We start from the raw sequence: 22529 nt of genomic DNA, 5'->3' as shown, positions 1-22529 counted from the left end.
TCTGCCTCTCCAAGGCAGCACGCCCCCTAGTGGACACAGAGGCACCTCACACCCAGTCTGCAACTATTATAGAAAACAATCATTCCACTGGTCAACAACAAATTTATTGTTTAAGTTTTTTGAGCTGATTTGGGATAATTTTGGTGTTCTGAATCCAAAAATCACATTAATTTTGATCAATCAGGTCAACTTTCTGAACTATGCTACATATTGGCTTTTTAACATTTTTGCTTACATTTATGGGCATTTTCACATCATATGATACAAAATTCTTTCATATTTCTTGCAATAAACGAGTTCTGAAGATTTTACTTTTGTCAATTTATGATTAATGGGGTTTTTTTTATATTACAGGTGAATGAAATGGCTTCGACAAGAAGATCTTGCACAAATAAGCCTGACGTATTCTGCTACATCTGCAGTGAATACACCATTGTACCTAACTGGAATCCTGTTAGAAAATGATTTTTTTTCTCTTAAAACCTATTTTGGGTGAGAACTATATAAAAAATCAAGTGATAAAGTCACAAAAATGTAATCAATTTCGTGAGAAGATCAAATTTTTCAAAATCAAATTAGCAAAAAAAACCTGACCTGATTGAGAAAAACAGATATCATTTTTTGATTTAGCAGTGCAAAATGGTCCTAATTCAGTTGAAAAAACCTAGACAACTTGCAAAAAACATTTTTTTGTAACCCAGTGTTATTTACAGCTCTGGGAAAATTAAAAGATTACTGTAATTTCCTCTGAAATCAGCATGTCTGCATGTATGACAGCCATTCCATGCCTGTGTCTGTTGAATTCCAACACAAGCACAGTTTATTCTACTGAATAAACACCTGATCCATGTCTTATTTAAGAAGGAGAAGTATAAAAACCACTACTGGGGCCATCACTGTCTTCTTGGAATAGGCAAAACAGTGCTATTAGTACTGCAAAGTACTTGGAATCCAAAAAAATAAGGCAAGGCAAGGCAAGGCAGGTTTATTTGTATAGCACATTTCATGTACAAGACAATTCAAAGTGCTTTACATAAAACATTTAAAGCATTACAGCAGAAGGCATGAGAAAACCAAACAAACAAACAAAAATCAATAAATAGATAAAACAGATAAAACAGACAAGCAGATAAAACAGATAAAAAGTTTTAGCTTAAAAGGAACAGTGCAGATCTGAACTGAAGAATACAAACTCTATTTAAATGCAGGTCAAACAGTTGGGTCTTTATCCTGGATTTAAATAAACTGTTTCAGCTGATCTGAGGTTTTCTGGAAGTTTGTTCCAGACATGTGGAGCATAGAAGCTGAACGCAGCTTCTCCATGTCTGGTTCTGACTCTGGGAACTGACAACAGACCGGATCCAGATGACCTGAGGGGTCTGGTGGGTTCATACTGGGTCAGGAGGTCACTGATGTATTTTGGTCCTAAACCATTCAGAGCTTTACAGACCAGCAACAGAACTTTAAAGTCTATCCTCCGACAGACAGGTAGCCAGTGGAAGGACCTCAGAGTTGGACTAATGTGGTCCACTTTTCTGGTCTTAGTGAGGACTCTAGCAGCAGAGTTCTGAATGAGCTGCAGTTGTCTAATGGATTTTTTAGGTAGACCTGTTACAATAATCAAGCCGACTGAAGATGAATGCATGGACTAGTTTTTCCAGGTCCTGCTGAGACATCAGATCTTTTATCCTTGAGATGTTCTTAAGGTGATAGTAGGCTGATTTTGTGACTGCCTTGATATATTTTTCAAACTTTAGGTCTGAGTCCATCACTACACCCAGATTTCTGGCCTGGTTGGTGGTTTTTAGGTCTATAGACTGAAGCTCTGTGGTGACCTGCAGTTGTTTCTCTTTTAACTATTGCTATTACTATTTAACTATATAACTAAAATAATGATTGAAAACTACTGGACTACTGCTCTGACAATGTTCCCAAACTCTAAGGACTGTTTTTTCTATCAGGACAATGCTCCTGGCCTCAGCTAGGTCAATAAAGGTGTGGATGACGGACCACCAAATGAAGACCCTGTCATGGCCAGCCCCATCTCCAGACCTGAACCCGCTTTGAAAACTTCTGAAATATAATCAAGAGGAAAATGGATGGTCACAAACCATCAAACATTGCGGAGCTTCTTGAATTTCTCTGCCAGGAGCTTCATAAAGTCATCCAACAGCAATGGAGGAGAGACAAGACATGTGAAAGCTGTCACTGAAAATCAGGGTTATTCCACCAAATATTGATGTCTAAACTTTTCCAAAGTTACAACATTAGTATTGTGTTGTTTAGAAATGGATATGAACTGGTTTTCTTTGCATTATTTAAGGTCTGAAAACACTGCATCTGTTTGTTATTTTGATCATGTGTCATGTTATGCAAATACATGCTCCAAATAATATCATTATTTGGAATTTAGGAGAAATGTTGTCGGTAGTTTAGAGAATAAAACCAAAAGGTTCATTTTACTCAAACACATACCTATAGATGGTAAAATCAGAGAAAGTGATCATTTTGTAGTGGTCTCTTATTTTTTTCCAGAGCTGTACATCCTCCCAAGACCCAGTAAGTAAAATAAAAAATTGCCTTGATTAGAAACAGCATGATGCAACATTTTTTTCAGATACGTTTTTATTTTTTTAACAGAAAATCCTTTGTAGTGGACAGCATCTTTTTCAAGTAAAGCTGTGAAACTTGTCCACTTAAGAGGACAAATGAATTATTGGGTCTCAGGAGGATATATACAAAAAAGGGAGTTTGATATTATGCATTGTATTACTACAAAATGGTGTGTTTCCAAGAGCCCTCAGCAATTCCTGTCTTTACTTACTGGCCAGATATAACCCATGATTTGAAGCAGATGAGACCAGAAAAATAATAGCATAATAACCTGTTATTAATGTCAACTCCAAAGACAATACTGTGCAAATTCTGGAATCTGGAATTGGGCTCACACTCCAAATAATCTGATGTGTAACAATTACATGGATATAATAAATAATAATAATTAGAGCTACTTTTTAAATTTCGTGAAAAGTGTCTGAATTGCAAAACTTACAAAACAAACAATAGTGCTTCCCATGCACATATTTTTCTGAAAAAAATATTCTTACTTGTCTTCACATTTTATTCACATATATTGTATAGCATTTTTAAATTATGTTTTGTTTTTGTCTTTATTTATTTTTTGTATTGATTGTTTCAAAGGGCAGAAAAAGGGTTAGAAGGGAAGAACACCTCCAAAATGTGTATGATGGAGAAGCATGGGACAAATGTATTCAGTGTTTATCAGTAATAAAGTCAACAAAAGGAAGAATATTTCAGACAACACAGTACACCTCATATTATGACCAAAGTAAATCCCCTTTACTTTTTAAATGTAAGCTGACTACTGTGTAAGTGATCACAGATGTGTATTGACTCTACAAAGTAATACTGTTTAATATACAAATCTAAATTTATACCTAATGTACACATTGTATTCATACTCTTTTTTTTCTTTGATTTAGTGAGTGCCTTTTGAGTTCATTAAGTACGATTCTGTTCATTTTGTCATGTATTTTTCAATTTTCTACCGAGTCCAGCTTCATATTTGTACTGATGAGATGTAAGGTGTGCTAACAAAAAAAACAAAAGTAGATGGTCCATGACGCTGAAAAAAAAAGAGATTAAATGACTTTTTTATTTTTTTTGCTTTATTGTCCTCATTTAAAACAATAATTCTGATTCTTTATGATGAAAGAAAACACTTTGGCTAGACCACTTTGTAAAAGCCATTTATTTTACACAATGCTGAAACAAAAGTTTTTCACAACTATTCGGCACAACCTCAACTGATGTCTTTAAAGGTTGTAAGTATTTTTTTATAAACCCAAAAATGGAACAAAACAAATAAAATGAAACTACAAATAAATTGGTGTCAGAACAATGTCACACTGATGGTTTCTTCATTCTTCTCCCACTGCCATGCTATAAATAACTCTTCATAACAATCTCATGCAACCAACGGACCCTCACAGCTAAAGAGCAGCATTTTGTCACAGTAAAGTGCCTTTTTCTCCAAAGTTTGTGTAACCCATTTACAATACAATACAAAACTTCCAGTTATTTCCAGTTGAAACACAATAAAGAAAAAAGAGAGGAGAAAGAGCAAAGCACATGCCGAAAAAATACAATTTGTTTTGGCTTGTAGCACTTATTCAAATTCCCTTTAGTCGACTTTGAAAATAATGGCCAAGTAATTAAAAGTCAAAAACTACTCACCGATCCTAAGATGCTCCCCAGTGAAACATCAACTACTTTGTAAATTACAACACCATTTGCAAATTAAATGTCTAACAACCCATAAGGCATGAATGAGCATCACTGGCTCGAACCTTAACAGCTTTAAAATGCATAGAACATGTGATATGAGACAAACTGAAAACAGATTGTCTGAAGGTAGGGAGTGGAACAGTTTGATCTATGAAGCTCAACAAACATTGAAAAAAAAAAACAACAACACACATACATACACAGTTTGCCTTGAAAAAAATTATGTTTAGCTCTCAAAGCGCACAATGTGGCACTTCATAATCAACCTGCAAAAGCTTTCTGTTAAATATCCTTGTCACCTCTGCACCTCTGACATCACTGCAGACTGCAGTGATGTCTGAAACAGTCTGAGTGCTGCATCCAGTGTGTTCCTACCTCTTCCACACACGCAAAACACAACACACACACTGGCTTCATAATATACTGTGAACAGTTATTCACCGGACAACGTGAGTGCAAAGTAACTTAAAGCCGATTGTACTAAACTTGTAATTTTGTGTTTATTTAAGCCCATTCCTGCCAGAATGAAATGGAGATGAAGAGGAAACAAAATCTATAATTTAAACATTTAATACTAAATAAACATCTGACACTTATAGATGTGTTGAAATTGAGATACAAACTCACATTTTTTACTTTTGATAACACAAATTCAGGGTGTAAAGATTTAATACCCAGTTAAAATTCTACAATACAGTCAGATCTTTGATGAATAGAATTTTACATGAGAGAAAAAAAAAAAAAAGGAAAAATCAACAATCAAAATAAGTGACATAAAGGATAATAGAAAGTATCAAGGATTTGTCCTTTAAACTCAACAAAATTCATTGTAAATCCCACAAATATATTTTATGTGTAAAAAAAAATTATATAAAAAAAGTGTCTCTTAGTGTCTTATGGATTGTATTATTGGGTCATTTCTAATGTTTCGCTTGGTATAAGATGTTCTATCACTTGTAACATTTCCCCTTTCGTCTTCTGGTAAGAATGGGCTCTAATTCCAATTTCAGGTACTCAGTTGACCCTTTGTACAAGTTCCAAACACTGACTTTAAGGCTGCGTTCAGACTGCGGGCCTCAAATCAGCTTTTGTTGTAATACATGATTCAGACCTGCTTTTTTAACTGATCTTTAAAATTTGATTTCAGGTAATTCCACATGTGATCTGATTTTATGCAATGTGACCTCACATCTGTAACAGCTCTGGTGGGAGTCACTGTGATTATAACCATGAAAGACGTTGTGATGAGAAAACCTTTAACACTGACTTCAGGGCCTCCATGTTACTTCTGTATGACAGCGTTCTGCCTGTAATGTCTTTGCAATTGTGGCACCAGACCACAGTTTAATCTGATACAAAAAGAGTGTGAACAGGAAAAAGGTAAAGCTAAAGGCCTGCAGTGTGAACGTAGCCTGAGGTATTAATGACAGAAGCCATATATGAACAGTGGAGACATTTGTGCTCAATCAGATCAGTGTTTGGGAATTTTCTTGGGGTTAAAGAAGTAGAAGAATTGAAATGATCTGACTTTAAGCCAAATTCACAAAATATCTTAATGCTGAAAGTACCTCCAAACTCTGAAGTATCCGTTTTGACTTGACTAAATTTTACTTAAGTCTTCATCACTCCACATTCCTCAATATTAAATGTGCATTTATTGGATGTTATTGGATTATTCTGATCTCTGTGCACCTTCCTTTTGTGATGTAACAGGTTACGGATTACTCCATTAAAAATGCAATAAACAGCGGAACTATTTTAATTACATAACATTACATTATTGCGTTTCTTTTCATCAGCTAGTTTGATGTTGACTTGACTGAAAACAGCATTTTCTCTGTATAGTAACATTGGAAAGTTCATAAGGGAATTATTATGAACTCACAGATGCTGCTGTCTGATGACTGTTGGTGTGGTGAGCTGGTCGCATCCCATATTTACTCATGGTTTATTTGATTAAGACAGATGTAGATAATGTCATAGCGGACATTAATTTGTTACACTCAATTTACATGGGAGACTGAGGTTGTTTGAGCAATGTTGGGATTTTATAGGTAGATGAAATTTGGTGCAGATTCAAGCAAGAACCAATAAAAAAACACTGCACGGTTCCAAAAATTAATAGAGCATGTCAATATGTAGAGACAGATCCTTATAGGTCATCGTGGTGCACTGAGATTTTTCCCAAAAGCATTGCTTACCCATGTTGTAGTAAAGCAACAGAATGAATGTAGGTCTTCATATACTGTATTCGCTTCTCACAAGAAAGGTAGATTTTGTAATCACTAACTTCCTTCAGTAAATGTAATTGCTTCTGCCAGGGAGGTTAAGTATGACTCCTTTTTGATTATGACCAGGAACAGGTACCACTACCCAGGAGTACTGTCTGACAAGATATGGTTTGCTTGTTATTCGATAAATATTGTAAGTATTAAGTATTGTAATTTGGTTTTCAGTATGTTTTTCCTCAACAATAAGTAGTGCAATTCAATTTTAGTTGGTAATTAACAATTAGATAGATAATTGCAGTCAATAGTTTAGTTGTAGGTGGGTTTTTTTGTATTTTATATTACTCCAGCTGTGTTGTGGTGTGTGGCTTTGGATCTAAATGTCAATAGATGCACACTGAGATGTGGTGTGTCAAACATAAAAAGTTTTGTGTCTCAGGACAGCTGATGGCACCAACTCTCTACTCAAATGCTGTTAAACCACAGCAGATGAAGGCAGCGCAATGAGATGACATCATTAAAGGAGCCAGTCAAACATTAAATGGTGGGAAATAGTGAGAAAAGAGGGATGGAAATACGGCATTTGGTTTTTGTGAGTGAATTAAAACCATCCTAATAATTATGCATAATCATCACGGTCAGTTGAAATGATTTAATTACTGTGACAAACCTAGTCATAATGTGCACTGATTGATTGGATCATCAGAGGACTTGTGATTTTGAGATAAAATCCTTTGTGAACATGGATTTGAAAAATACGTGCCAGCTCTCAGACAGTGTAGTCATTAGTTTGCAACACAATGTCAAGTCCAGATTATTTTTTTTCCTGTATATACAGACTACCAATAGACTGTGTGTTTTATAAATACCTTGTGTTCAGTGCATGTTTCTTGTGAGTAGTCTGTAAACCTGTTTAAATGGAGTCTGTAGGATTGTGGAGGTGATGCAGACTGTTGTGTTTCCTGGTGTTAACTTCTCTCACAGGGCACAGGCAACAGCAGCAATGATGCAGCAGTGAGGCACAGCTCAGTGCGAGTTCCTGTAATGATCGTCACAGCTGAATGGGCAGCACAGCTAACTTTGAACAGCAAGTCATCGCCATCACCATCACCATCATTATATGTCACATGGTGAGAAAAAAAATCATAGTCCTCCTCCTCTTCTGTCCCTGTCCTTTCCAGACGGACCTTGTGTGTCAGTGTCAGCCGTCCGTTGACAGTGAGCTGTCAGGTGATGATGGGTTACTCGTCATCCCATGATTGCTGTAGCAGGAAGTTGGCAGCCAGGTTTTCATTCTTCTCACAGGCAAAGTAAGCCTGGATGACTAAGCCTTCAGGGAAACCCAGTGCTTTTAACTGGAATAAACACACATGCTCAGGTTAACCATGCACTGTCACACACACTCATGTTCAGAAACAGTGTTCACTCTGATAAGACGGTCGGAAAAGTTAAAGATATGACAACATACAGCAACTGACCAACCATAGCATCACTTCATCTACAAAGAAAGGACACCAAGTTCCTTTTATTAAGTAATATTCAAGTTACAAATATGGTATATCAGTGCACTTGTTGTAAATTTATTAAGATACTATTTCAATACCTGCTTTTAGGTAATCAATATGTACTTTTTAAATCTCTACTTTCATTACTTTTAGCCTTGCCCAGATATATTTACATTTTCATCCAATACATGCACTATTTTCAAGTTATTTGAGAATCACATTTGTAAGATGTGAGCTGGATTGATATAAAATCCTTTTGATATTAACATAAATGCAGATGCACAATGATGATTTGATTTTCAATTGTACAGTAGCACTTTATCTTATAACGGGTGAAACTCATTAATGTAACCTAACTTCACTACATTGAAAATTCTCATTTTAATTAACATGGCAATTTCTCAAATGTGAAATGATGAGAAAAGAGCAAAGTAAGGCAACTCTCGCCAAGTGAAAGATGTCTGAGCCTGCTGACATTTCCCTGTGTGCTGAGAAAGTTATTTAACATATATAACTTTTCATAGAGATGGTGAGGTCTATGATTTAATTTAAAAAAAACAAACAGAAGAAATCTTTTTTTTTTTAGGTCTATTTGTAAAAACATTTCCTAACAGATCTAACAATACCTCTGCTTCAAGTGAAAATCAGTAAATTTGCTCTAGTTTTACTTCTAGCCTGTAATGAAAGTAAAATGTTAAAAGTAGGGTAGGAGATCCTGGAAAAACGGTTCGAGCAAGCTACATTTTGAAAATACACAATTCAAAAGACCAAACCCATTTCTTCAGACTTCCCCCCGAAGCCACGCCTCCATTGTATTTATTGTACGTGCAGAGGGAGGAGGGGGGAGGGACAAATGGTAGTTGAATTTGATAGACATATCACCATTCAATCATTTCAATGGACTGGTTAAAATGACTGGATAGTGTTTTTTCAGTCCTGTCCATTCCACAGGTGACTAAACTTTTTTATTTATGTGTTAGAGCATTTCATTTACTGGTTGTAATCGGGGTGTGCAGGGAATTTTAAGCAATATAGTAAAAAATGCTCCAGGAAAACATCTCCTCCCCTACTTTTAAGTTAGCTTCAACATAGCGTTTTATAAAGTAGCCTATAAAAGCCAGATAGAAGAGCACGGCTGGTTCTCATGTGGTAGTTGTTACACTTTGTCAAAGACGACCAACATTCTGGAATCCTGTTCTTTGTAAACTGGACACTACGAAGGATCTGAGATAAGTCATGAGTTTTAGCTCACTACAAATGAGCGGGCTGGTTATAAAATCATGTGACACAAAGATTCTTGTGCTGTTGAGTTGCTGCATGAACTGACCCTCTCAATGGCCTCCTTTTCCTGGGGGGTAACCTGGATGTAGTTTGTATGAGGTGACCCCTGGGCCTCGGCTCCATCCCCTCCTGCTTCTCCACCACGAGGCTCATTCAGCATCTGGACAAAACGCTCCTGGTGCTGTGTGATTTGCTGCAAGATAAAGCAAACACTTAAAATCAAGGTAAATCTAACACTAAAGCTAATAAACAGCTTCTCAATTCTTAGCATTTAATCAAGCAGAACCTTTTAGTAAACGCATGCACTTCTAGAGTGGACACTATGATGGCCCTGTTGGTTTGTTGACTATTACTTTGAAGTCTTGAGTTTGATGTTTTGATGTGAAGGCTTCCTCACCATCATGTTTATCATTCATCATAAAGTGACCAAATTAGGACAAGATGATAATGATTGAGAAACCAAACTAGCCCTAATGCTAACCTTTACAGAAAACAGAGATTACAATGCTAAAATACTGTATGCTAAACAACACAAATTTCTGTCTGCTATTTGTGATATTTGACCACATAACATCAGGTTAATAGGAATATATCATAGTAATGAATCATAATAGTAATGTCAGCTTTACATAACGTATAAAACTAATTAGCCTTAGCCTAACTTAGTAGCAAGCTAGCTGACAGTTCAAATTAATGTTAACATAAGCTAAAGCAGTGAAGGTGTGTGAGCAGGTTAGGCATTATAATAGATTTGCATAACGAAATATTTTGTTTAATGAAGATTATTTTACTCTTGTTGACAGACAGCTCTACTGTAGTTGTGGTTACACTATCAGAGGATCAGATAGTCTGACTCTGTAGACAAATAAGCGGTCAATCACAGTTGTCAATCAAAGCCCAGACGGCAGACACCAGAATAGAATGATAACACATCAACACACTTATTAGAGGGTCAAAATCAAGTAAATGGCCCATAATGACTGGTGCCAGCATCTAGTGGCCATTTGAGTAAATAAGAAAAGTTTATTTTAGCACTTTTCACAAAAAGAAGTCACAAAGGGCTTTACAGTAAAATCAAAGTAGGATACATAGACAAAGACACACAGCTACATGCACAGGCATGAAAACAGAAAATCAAAGCATCATAAAACCCACACCTAACTAAAAGTCTGTCTAACCAAGGTGGTCTGCTGCTTTTTTTTTGACTCAACAGTATTTAATGTGGAAAGTGACAGTGGTAATGCATTCCATAGTCTGGGGGCCACTGTTGAAAGTTTTGATCCGCTCTAGTTGTGAAGTGGGAGTAGGGGATGACCAGCAGATATTGACTTGATGATCTAAGAGTACGTGTAACTCAGAAATGTAAACAGGAGCTTGACCATTTAAAGCTATAAAAGTGAGAGCTAGAAAAGCACTTGGAGAGCGCAGACCTCTGCCAAGGTAGATCAGTGCCCCCCCCCCCCCCCCCCCCCCCAAATCACCACCAAAATTTAATCATTTGTTCCTTGTGCCAGTATCAACATTTCCTGAAATTTCCACACAAATCCATCCATAACTTTTTGAGTTATCTTGCATACGGACAGACAGACAAACCATCGCCAGCAAAAACATAACCTCCTTGGCGGAGGTAACTAACATTTTTTAATTCATCCTGAAACGAACTGTGAGCGAATGTAGTTCTGGTAAAACCAGTGTGATATGTGCTCTTTTACTGGATTGAGTTAAAAGTCTTGCAGCAGAATTCTGAACAGCCTAAAGGTGGTGAAGATCTTTCTGGCTTAGACAAGTAAAAAGACTGTTAGAGTACTCTCAGCGGGAAGAGATAAAAGCGTGAGTGATCATCTCAAGTTCTACCTGAGGTCTTACACTTGCAGCAAAACTGATCTAGCTTGTGCACTTCTGCATTTGGAAGCTATAGTATTATATCATGTTGTATTCTGACCCGGTGAATACACACACCTAGTCAGTCAAAAGCTGTAATACCCACATTAAAGTGAGATAAATCAGGCCATGGGAAGATGTAAGACTGAGATGCCAAACAGTTCAACTAATACTGAGTGTGTTGTGTGGTACCTGCAGCAGCTGTGGGTTGTCTCTGCCCAGCTGCTGCAGCAGAGCAGGCAGGAGCGCTGGGTTCTGCTGGATGATCTGTCTCATCTGCTGGAACTGAGGCTGGTTCCTTAAGAACTCCAGAGGGTTCCCTGTAGAGATGGAGCCTCCACCAGCTGAGGGAGGCTGGCTGCCAGACACCGGTCCTGCTGAGAGGGGAAATGGCTTGTTCAATCATACATTTTTAAGTGTTTTAAGACAGAGCCAAGTAAATAGATAAGTTAACCCAGTGGTCAAGGGTGTATTTAAATTAAATTAAATGAATACTTCTTATTTAGTTAGATTTAAAAGGTACAGATTTAAGCATCAAGATTCCAGATTGTTAAATGTGAATATTTTGTAGTTTCTTTCCTCCTGAAACAAGGGGTTTTATACCATTTTCTGATATTCATAGAGCAAACAAAGAATTAGTTGATCAAGAAAGTAATCACCACAGTAATCCATACTGAAAACGTTAGTGGAAGCCTAATAAAATCATAAAGCATCCAACCACAGACCTTTTGTTTTGCACTAATCTCTGTGAACTTTTTTTATTAAAGATAAACTGGTGTTAATTCAATATGGGTATTTTTAAATGATTCTGTCTGGACTACCAAGTTATGTGAATTGTTGGAGAAAATGTGTGAATGCCCTTGTGGACCATTTTCACATTTTCAGGGATTGTCCAAGAATTAGGCCTTACTGGATTGAAACGATGAGAATGATTAACACAATAATGGGGTTTGAGATTAAACATCATTTCTGCACAATTTATCTTGGAAATATACCACCCACAGTCAATTCTAGAGACAAATACCTGATTAATATAATGCTGGCAGCCAGTAAAAAAGCCATAACAAGAAAATGGCTGAGCAAAGAACCCCCAACAAAGAAGGAATGGATTGGAATTGTTAAAGAAATATACAACATGGAAAAACTAACTTTCACCTTGAACCTTAATTTCAACAAATTTACAAATTATTGGGTAAAATGGACAACTACCCTAGAAGATGTGACACCCCAATAGGACAACACCTTATTATTCTCCTAAAAAAATACACATATATCTCAACATCTGTGTGTTTCATTATCAACATGTGTAAGTATGCACATCAGGAAAATGTGCACAAATGTTTATGAAAATGGTGGATGTATAATCTTGTCAGCAGGTGTATGTGTATCTATTGGGATACCAATATGTAGTCATCTGTGTGCAACAACAAACTGTAAATATGCTTGTATTTGTAGACTTGTAGGTGGATGTATGTCCTTAAATACATGTAATAACAAAATGTATGAAACTCCTTAATATATACAAAGTGATGTCACAGAGGAACCATTTCGCACACGTGGACATGATCTGATGCAACATGAGAATATATCTGAATGATCTCACATGGACTGAAACAGGACAAAACCCAAGCTAACATCTTATGATGGGATAATATTCTGACTCATTGACCCACTTCGTTACTGTTGTACTTTAAGCTTTGAAACTGCCCAGTCTGTGCTTGTTGACAGTCTTCTTATGTCTTTGCATTTTCGTTTCATTGTCTTTTTGTTAAAAAAAAATGTAAAATCTGCCAAAAATAAAGTATAAAAAAAATTTTTTTTTGAAAAAAAAGATTCTGACTATGCTACTAATTGTTATGCAGTAAGTGTCTGCATTTTATCATGTAACTCCTGGCTGAATTCACAGCAGGCAACATAACATTTACGCAATTTGCACCAATTTTCGCAGCTTTATCAGTCCCCCCAGTATGATGTAATATGTAATGTGATGTTAGAACACAAAGTGACTGCAGGGGAACAGATTACAATTAGCATAAATGCTCATGTTAGCAAAGACCATTTTTGTTTTAAGTCACAGAAATAAACAGAATTTTAAAAATGAAATGGAAATATGTGTTACTGGTAGAGGCTGCTGGGGGCTGCTGTGGTTGCTGTGTAGCTGGAGCCGGGGTCGGGGCAGGGGCTGGGGCTGGGGCTGGGGCTGGGGTCGGGGCCGGAGAAGGAGCAGAGGCAGACGCAGGGGCAGGAGCTGGAGCCAGAGCTGGGGGCTGGTTGGCTGGAGCACTGTGTCTGACCGGCTCCTGAGGCAGCAGGTCAGTGGCCTCTGCTGGAATACCCTACAGGACACAAACATTAACTAAACACTTCACAACACACAGAGAAGAGGGAATGGGTCTACAGCTGACTCAGTGGCCACTTTATTCCTCACCATGAGTAGATATTCGACTGCTCTGTCCGGGTTGTTGTAACTGGCTCTGAGTGCAGCGACCACCTGCTCCCGCTCATATCCCATAGACATGATCTCTGAAACAAGATTCTCATAGGCCTGACCTGTCACTGTGGACAAAAGAGAATTCATGAGGAAACATAAGACTACAGTGGTCAGGTTTTATGCCACATGTAGCATTAATTAATTAATTAATTAATTAATTAATTAATTAATTAATTAATTAAAAATACCATAAAACAAAATCTTCAGGAAATTGGAAAAGGGTGAAATCAATTAAGTTTTTATTCATATTTACTGTTGAAAACTGCACTTAACATCATCATCATGGCTTAAAACTTTGGCAGATGGATGTAGTATTTCAAACTGGGAATGAACTACTTGAGCTGTCGATTAAGGCATTGATAGACATAACCTAGAATTCTAGAACTGCATTGCATTGCTGTTTCAAAACTGTCATTCATGCTGGTTTGTCGATCACTGTGTTATCATTCATTTACTGCATCTGTTCCCACTGAAATTTGCCAAATTTACATTTTATCAACACAAATTTTCCACCTTTTCCTCAAAGAGTTGGTGTCTCCACTCCACTAAATGTGTAATAATTGAAAATTCACATAAATAAAGAGCTGGATAAAAACATTATAATCATGTTTTCTTTTATTTGTTTGTTTTGATGATGTATATGTCACCATTATGTGTATTTTTTTATGATTATTTCTAGTGAACAAGTGCTGTATCAATGTTGGCTGTTTTATATCTTGTTCTGTCACCTGCCCAGGGACTGCAGATGAAAAGTAGTTATGTGACTAGTATGTGACCTGTGGGGAACCACAGGTTGTAGATGTAGTAGTTTTTATGCTGGGGAGAGCAGACTTTTGGGAAAAGATGTGAGTCTATATTTTATAAGTAGTGACATAAAAATTGCTTGGTAAATCACTCTTTAAAATGTAAGTGAAAATAAATATACAGTATCAATAACCAGGTGCACCTGCAGAATGAAACTGCAAGGTATAGTACAAGTCTTAAAATGTATACAGGGATATTCTAGTTAAACTATTTTGCAGACTCTTCCTGTCAAGCTTTATTTGATGTGATGTGTGTAGCGAATCATGCACTTATGAAAAGTCCTTCACATATTACCATGGATATGCAGGTAGTAGTCTCTGCAATAACTTGGTGCTAAAAATGTCTGATTTTAATTATTGAGTCTAAGAGTGAAAAAGAGAGTATTTTTCTGTCATTGACTGACAGCTTAAGTAAGTGGGGTCCATTTTTTCACTCTCAGGTATTATATTTAGTTCCTGGTTCTTCCAGACAAAGTGTTTCTACAGTGGAAATATCATATCAGATGTGTTTGACAATGTATCAAATGACCTTGTTTATTTGAAGAATGCTGAAGTATTCAATCTCAAAAGACAAATCACCATCATCAATTCCTGGCATATGTGAATGATCTGTGTGTTCTGGTTCAGACACAGAGGAAATAAGTAAAACCTGAAACCTGGCATTCAACCATCACTGAGAAATGAAAAAAATAATCAATTTTTACCTAGTATTGATGCTGCTTCTTCAAGGAGACCGAGTTCATCAACGAGGCTATGAAATAAATGTACAAAGAAGAAATCACATCAGCATTTGAAAGATTAAAATAGGAGTTTTAACAGTGAACAGTTCATATTGCATCTTTTGCTATAAGTGACTGGGGCTAAGTTATACCGTATCATGTTCAAGTACAGCTGCAGACAAACTAAAACTATAATAGAATGATGACTTAAGGTCTTTTTAGAGCCAGCGTTTTTGTTTTTAGTTAAGGGGATATAAATTCTGAATCACACTCAAGCATAGTTGGTGACAGTAATGGACCTTAATACTAGATTCCATCTGTTACAGTCCTTAGCAAAACAGCTTACAATGGTGGTAAAAAGCTTTTGGACACCCCATGCATTTTGCATTAACAATCACTTTTAAGTCATTGAACTCTGACAAGTATTGTTTCATTCTGAGAAACCCACATGCTCCCTTCTGCACAAGCTCTGTTCCGTCGAGGTCAAAACTGGATGTTTCAGCAAGATAATGAAACCAAACCAGGGCATAATATATTGGAAAAAAAAGCATTTTCTTATCTGCCTGATGCAGTCACACCTTTTGAAACACAAAAAACCTTTTTCTGCAAATATTTCATGATAATATTTGAGACTGTGTAGAATTTTAAGGTTGTCCAAAAAGTTTTTACCACTACTGTAAAAAACAAACAAACCTGGACCTCCATTGTTTATTAAACTCAAAATGAAAGCAGTGAACAGTTTATAACATTGGATCTGTGGTATATAATCAAGGTCCCTGTGATGAACTAACCAGCCCACCTGGAAGCAGAGGAGTGCACTGGGGCAGTGGCAGATGGTTGACTCTCTGGTTCTTCCCTCGGCTTCTCCTCTGGAGCAGCAGCAGGGGCGGGGCATTCGGCTGCAGCCGTCTGAGTGGCCTCAGGGGCGGGGGTCGAAGTAGGGGTCGAAGCAGGGGCTGAAGCTGGGGCCGGGGCTGAGGCTGAGTTTGTATTTGAGTCCAGAGCAGCCGCCGCCTCTTGAGAAGCCAGCGGGGTGCTTTCTGGGGCTGGGGGCGGAGCTTCAGAGGGAGGCACTGACTGTGGGGCAGGTGTGGGTGCAGGTACTGTATGTGTCGCTGTGGAGGACTCTTGTGATGAGGCAGAGGCTGGTGCTGGGACCGGTGCAGGAGCTAAAGTTGAAGATGGTGTTGGGGCTGCAGCTGAATGGGGAGTGGGCTGAGGGGCCGCTTGTGGTGGAGTAGATGGTTTAGGCTAAAAAAGATATAAAAACAACATAAAATGTGTTGCTATTTGTTTAGATTTTTAGATTTTCTGATTGTTATCTGTCCTGCTATAGGAACACCTTATTCCTCACAACGTCACTTTATGTAATTTCATAAAATTCGGCAAACACATTGACTCAAGAATGAACCGGGTAGAATTATGACGTTAAAATGTAAGACTATCACATCACTCAGTTCCTGTGTGTGTGTCTTTTTTTACTTGACAATTTTTATATTTATATTTTTTATTCTTGACTATTTTAGAATTGATGTGTGTATTTTGAGCACCTTACAAAACATAAAACCAAATTTTGTTACACTGGTATTTTGAAATGACAGTAAAGCATGTTCTATTCTATTCTATTGTATTCTATAAAATGATTACATTTCACACAAATGTTCTATAAAAAACCTTTCAGGACTTTACTCATCACCGTACACCACTGTAAAACTAAGCGATTAAAGACAGTTGTTCCATATTGTAAATGATTCACACAACTGCACAAGTTATTTATTATGAACAATATTATAATTTGACTCTGTTTGCTTGGTTATCATGAAAATGCACGGGTTATACTGATCGCTTTGATTTTGTAACTGAAAATATTTACCCTAAAATTGAATTTATGTGACTTGTAATGTAAACATATTAAAAATGACTTTAAAAATAACTTTCACTGTGCATGTTCCACACTGTACTTTTCTCTACTCTGTGTCACTGACTGCTTTTAAGTATGAAGTTCCATTTCACCAAAAAATACAGTAGTTCATTTTAATCAAATTCCAAAAAAAAAAAAAGTCTTCACAGCAAATATTATACAAGTTTGAGTAAAGTGACACTTCATGTTTATTTGGCAGAGTTTTTATTGGAGTCATGTTCTTTAGTCTTTTTTATTGGTTTGTGTCATAGAAACCACATGAAGATAATAAAAGATTCAACACTGTGTTTGACTTGTAAAAGTGATGTCATCAGGAATTTACCCTATTACATTTTTGTCAAAGTTTGTCATAGTCACTGTATACATTCTTGACTTTTGACCTTTGAAAACTAAATCTTAATCAATTTGATCAGTTCATGCTTGAGCCCAGGTGAACATTTGTGTCAAATTTAATGTAACTCCCTCCTTTCCTGAAACACTGCAAACCTAAACAAAAAAGTTCTGCAGCTAATCTAGTAGAAGTCAAATTAAGAAGATGCATTTCTTTTAATTCCATCAGTGCAAGCACAGAGCCAAAACACTCCTGCACTTACATTCTCATCTTAGCAGAACATCTTCATATTTATAAACACATTTACTCAGTCAGTATTTGACAGGAGATACATACCTTTGTAACCATGACAACTACAAAGTTTTTCTCATCAATCTTGTACTCTCTGAGTGGGGTGTCATCATTCAGGATTTTTCCTATGATATTCAAGCGGAAATAAACAGCAATTGATGTGATTAACTACTGGAATCAACAAAATCCAAATACTATCAGAGTCAAAAGCAATAGCATACTAATATTACACATCATAAGGAAAACAGTGTTGTTTTAAGCAGCTATAGCTATCACAGTATTACAATTTTTAAGCATATTATGGGATGGATCTCTAAATTGTATAGTGAATCTCCTTCTAAAATGATGTGGGCTTGTGCTGTTTTAAATGTTATTTACTGTAATACTCTGCTGCTTGACAGATGTGTCTGCAGTACTTCAGTACATATGGTGCTTTAGCCCAGAGACAACTAGTATGGTAATTAGTACTCATGCAAATGTGCTGCCTTTTAAGCATCATGGCTACTGTACAATTGTGAAATAATAAAGAGAGTTTTTCAAGGTCATTACTTAGGCATCAGAGAGCTCATAGTGGCTCTTATACTATGACCATTTAACAAAAAGTGAGTTACTTAAAGGTCCAAAATGTTCATCTAGATATGGAGGACATTTTCATTCACAGAGTCTATCACGTTGTGCTGTTAGGTTTGGTAGTAGCTCAGAACAGACTTTCTCTTGTACTTTTTTCTGTTTTAATTAAATATGACAGCATCATCTGTACCCTTACCTAAAATACATATTGGCTCTAGAGATTGTTTTTCATGTTTTTTGTTTACAATTCTTTGTAGCCACTGTAGGAAATGGAGAGGAGGGTATGGAGTTTGTTGTACACTGCAACATCACCACTAGATATTCATAAATATTACACATTTAACTTTTAAAATATGTGCTTGGGTTAATGTCACTGTCCTGCCGTCATGGCTACGATTCCATAAACTTCATGCCATGATTTTTAAGCCCTTTATATAAATAAGGTAAAAACCTGCAGACAGAAGTTATGAGTTATAGTTATAGATGATGGATCCTCTAGTTGCAACCCATAAGAACTAATTTCAGAAAAAGAAGGCCTGTTTTTTATCCCATTTTAATTCAGTCATCATTTATACACATTGTCATTTATGTTGATGTTTGTCAGTAAAGAAGATAATTTTACAAGTTAACTTGTACTGTTACAGTCACAGATTTTGAATATACTGTAAGTACATAGATTACACATCTGAAAGTTGCATCAGTGGCATCATTGTAAGTTTTTCTCAACATGGTCTTTTCAGAGTTTTTCAAGGTGTCTGGTAAGCTTCAACATGACCAGATTTGTGACTTCCCGTTTATTTATGCCTCTTTTAATACTTTTTCCACATTGCTGTCCAAGCTTTAGGTGAAATATGCAGCAGTAACCACAGTTTTGGTGTTAGTGGGGTTTATCTTGTGTGTCCACTATTTCAGACAAAACTGCAGGTTGCTTTGGAATCTTTACTGCAAATTGTAACTTTTTAAACTCATAAATAATTTTTACATTGACAGACATCATATGTGTAAATGGTGGTTCATTTCAAATGGGGTAAAACATGTATTTGTCTCTTGCTGAAGACCATTGTTTACATTTTTTCTGTAGTTAGGTCCAATGGGACACGCCATGAGGGCTTCTTTGAATGAAATGTAAAAAGGCACAAGATGAAAGCAGGCATTTCCTTGACCAAAGATATGAAAGAACGTGTTATTTTGTGGCCTGTCAGAATTATCCTCTTGCTCACCTGCATAGATGAGTTTCTGCCCCGCTGCAGGGAATGCATCTTTGCCTCTGTCCTCCTCAATTTTCTCTTTCAGGAATTTCACCTGACAAACACAGAATACACAAAATTATTGTAAGAAAAGCTGGTAGTACTAACGCAACTTAAAACACTAAGCCCTACTGGACATATGTAGGGCTAATCTGATGCCTTAAAACTAATGATAATAACCTTATTTGAATAAACTGCCATACTTTTATTTGTTATGCAAATGTGTTACTTCCTCAAACAATGCTTATGGTTTCCTGTAAGGCAAGGCAAGGCAAGTTTATTTGTACAGCACATTTCAGCAACAAGGCAATTCAAGGTGCTTCACACAGGACATTGAAATAAAAGAAACAAAAAGAAACACATTTAAAACATATAAGAAACATGTAAAAGGTGATTAAAAACAGCGAGTAATAAAACAACACAAAAAAAATAAATAAATAAAACAGAATAAAATAAAAATAAAAACACACATATTAAAGTAAGAGTTGCAGTGCAGAGTTTCAAAGAGAATACAAAGTTTAAAAAGTCAAAAGCCTTTTAGTCAAAGGCAGCAGTGAACAGGTGAGTCTTTAACCTTGACTTAAAAGAACTCAGACTCTCAGCAGACCTGATATTTTCTGGTAGTTTGTTCCAGATATACGGAGCATAGAAACTGAACGCTGATTCGCCATGTTTAGTTCTGACTTTGGGAACACAGAGCAGACCTGCACCAGATGACCTGAGTGGTCTGGATGGTTCATACTGGACTAGAAGGTCTCTGATGTATTTTGGGCCTGAACCATTCAGTGCTTTATATGCTAGTAAGAGAATTTTGAAGTCCATTCTCTGAGAGACAGGGAGCCAGTGTAGAGACTTCAGAACTGGACTGATGTGGTCAATCTGTAGTGAACTGAAATAGTATTGTAAGTAAACCTCACACTGAAACTGAAGAGTCTATACAACAGGCTTTCTGACTCATCTAAAGTATACCTGTCAGAGGCTGGATATTACTGTCTATTCCTTATGAATTCAGTACAGTTTGCAAAAACAAAACAAAATTTCTATCACACATTCATATGGATTCATGACCTCAAAATTCCTGACAGGGTGGATGTGGTTGTGCATGGTTTTATTATCATTAGTGTAACTTAAAGATGTTCGTATCATTAACACTGTTCCTCACAAGCTGCTGTTTCTGCTGTACTTTTAATGCTGCTATGCACTTTTATGATTTAATGTATGTATTATTAAATAGGGATGGGGGAGGTATTCTGTTATATTTATCATGTTTTACTTTAGTTTTTACAGAGACCTGAGTGCAGTATTTCAGTCTTCGTGGCTCCATGATGTAATGACAACAAAGAATCCTTGAATGTTTATGTCCTGATGATACATCACCTCTGACTGATATGGTCATTATGAGTCACGTGATAACGCATCACAGGAAACATTCGAGTTCAATAAGGCCAAATAAAACTATTTTATGTTCTATATAAGGTGAGGAAACGCCACAGAGCAGTGTTTTCTCCTTTAAAATAACATCTATATGTGAAGACACACATTTACAGGTGGACATACAGAAGCATTCAAATATTGCACCGTCATTCATGGTGAAACAAGTCAAACAATGTCAACGCACACAAAGATACACACATCACTTCCGCTTTGGATTTTCAATATAAAGTCCCTCTGCATAAATACATGATAAAAACGTCTTAAAGAACGTTAAATGTAACCGTAAAATTACTTAAAGGTGTACAACTACACAAATCGTGGCATACTGTGGAACAAAACTGCAGAGCTCACGCAGTTTGTGAACCGCATTTTACTCGAATTCTGAAGAAAAATGTTCCCTTCCGGTATAACCTGCGCTAACTCTAGCTAGTTACCTCGCATGAACTCTGTCACTGTAACATACTACCATGTCGGAAACATATTTTTTAACAGTTTAGTAATGTAATTTATTTAAACGAACAAAGCAGACATTATAGTTTGTCAGAGTGTTGCCGCTAGCTGACATTCGTCCATGCTCCAGCCCCATATGGCAGCCCTCCCGGCCTGTCCGTGTTTACTTTCAGCCCCCGTTAAGTTCAACTCACCGTCAATTCTGGGTCTATCTCTATTTTAAACGTCTGCTGTTGGAGGGTCTTCAGTGTTATCGTCAGCATCTTTCGACGCGATGTCAAAGGCAGTTGAGGTTACAGTTCAGTGCGTTCAGCGCGATAGTTTGTCGGCAGTAGCGGCTATTTTCGCTCAGTATCTATTTATCTGGGTCTAAATGTATGTGTGACTCAGCTGTCTGAGTGCTGCGGAGCAGGCTGGACACGGGCGCCATCTACCGGTACAGGCGACACAATGCGACGTCTTGCTGCCTTCATGTGTTGTCGGAAATATGCCAATTCTTATTACCCCGTCCCCCGAATGGGAAGCAATGGGAATTGTTTTTGTTTCGGTTTGTTTGTTTTTGTTTGTTAATGCTCTAGTAAAACTATTGGTTGAATTCATACCAAATTGGGTTTATAGATTGTCAGTGACCCAGAATAGATCTGATTACATTTTGGGAACAGTAGGTCAAAATTCAAATTTTTTATGAATTTTTTAAAATATTCTTTTTCCCATTTACTTTAATGAGTAAAATTTTAAATGTCTCTAGTAGTAAAAGTATTGGTTAAATTAATACCAAATTGGGTTTATAGATTGCCAGTGACCCAGAATTGACATCATTACATTTTGGGAAAAGTTGGTCAAAGTTCAAAGTATTTAAGAATTTTTAAAATTGTTTTTCTTCTCCCATTTACTTATAATGGGTTACATTTCAAATATCTATCAAAACATCCATTTTGGTTCAATATACTTCAGACTTGGCACATATATAGAGGCAGTTGATATGCTGACATCACCTGACACCAGCTGGATCAATGCCAAAGTAAGTTACAATATGTGTGAGGGGTGGGGGTTGTTGTGCCTGGCACCA

General features: G+C 36.8%; 1 protein-coding gene across 2 annotated transcripts; it reads right to left on the bottom strand.

The window, feature by feature from the left end:
* Positions 1-3757: 3757 nt before the first annotated feature.
* On the bottom strand, positions 3758-21856 carry LOC115418247 (UV excision repair protein RAD23 homolog A-like). Of its 2 annotated transcripts, none has more exons than XM_030132647.1 (10): positions 21655-21856; positions 19550-19631; positions 17805-17884; positions 16016-16467; positions 15202-15248; positions 13632-13759; positions 13323-13539; positions 11396-11580; positions 9369-9515; positions 3758-7891 (listed from the first exon to the last, which is right to left on the bottom strand). In XM_030132647.1, exons 1-10 carry the CDS (start codon positions 21721-21723, stop codon positions 7778-7780), a joined length of 1521 nt encoding a protein of 506 aa, XP_029988507.1. In that variant the 5' UTR covers positions 21724-21856; the 3' UTR covers positions 3758-7777. The 2 variants fall into 2 exon arrangements, with proteins under 2 accessions (XP_029988507.1, XP_029988508.1); XM_030132648.1 differs by having other exon boundaries at positions 11396-11577.
* Between the last annotated feature and the right edge of the window lie 673 nt (positions 21857-22529).

Source organism: Sphaeramia orbicularis, chromosome 4 (genome assembly GCF_902148855.1).
Source record: "Sphaeramia orbicularis chromosome 4, fSphaOr1.1, whole genome shotgun sequence".
Lineage (NCBI taxonomy): Eukaryota > Metazoa > Chordata > Actinopteri > Kurtiformes > Apogonidae > Sphaeramia > Sphaeramia orbicularis.
This window is presented reverse-complemented; position numbering and strand designations above follow the sequence as displayed.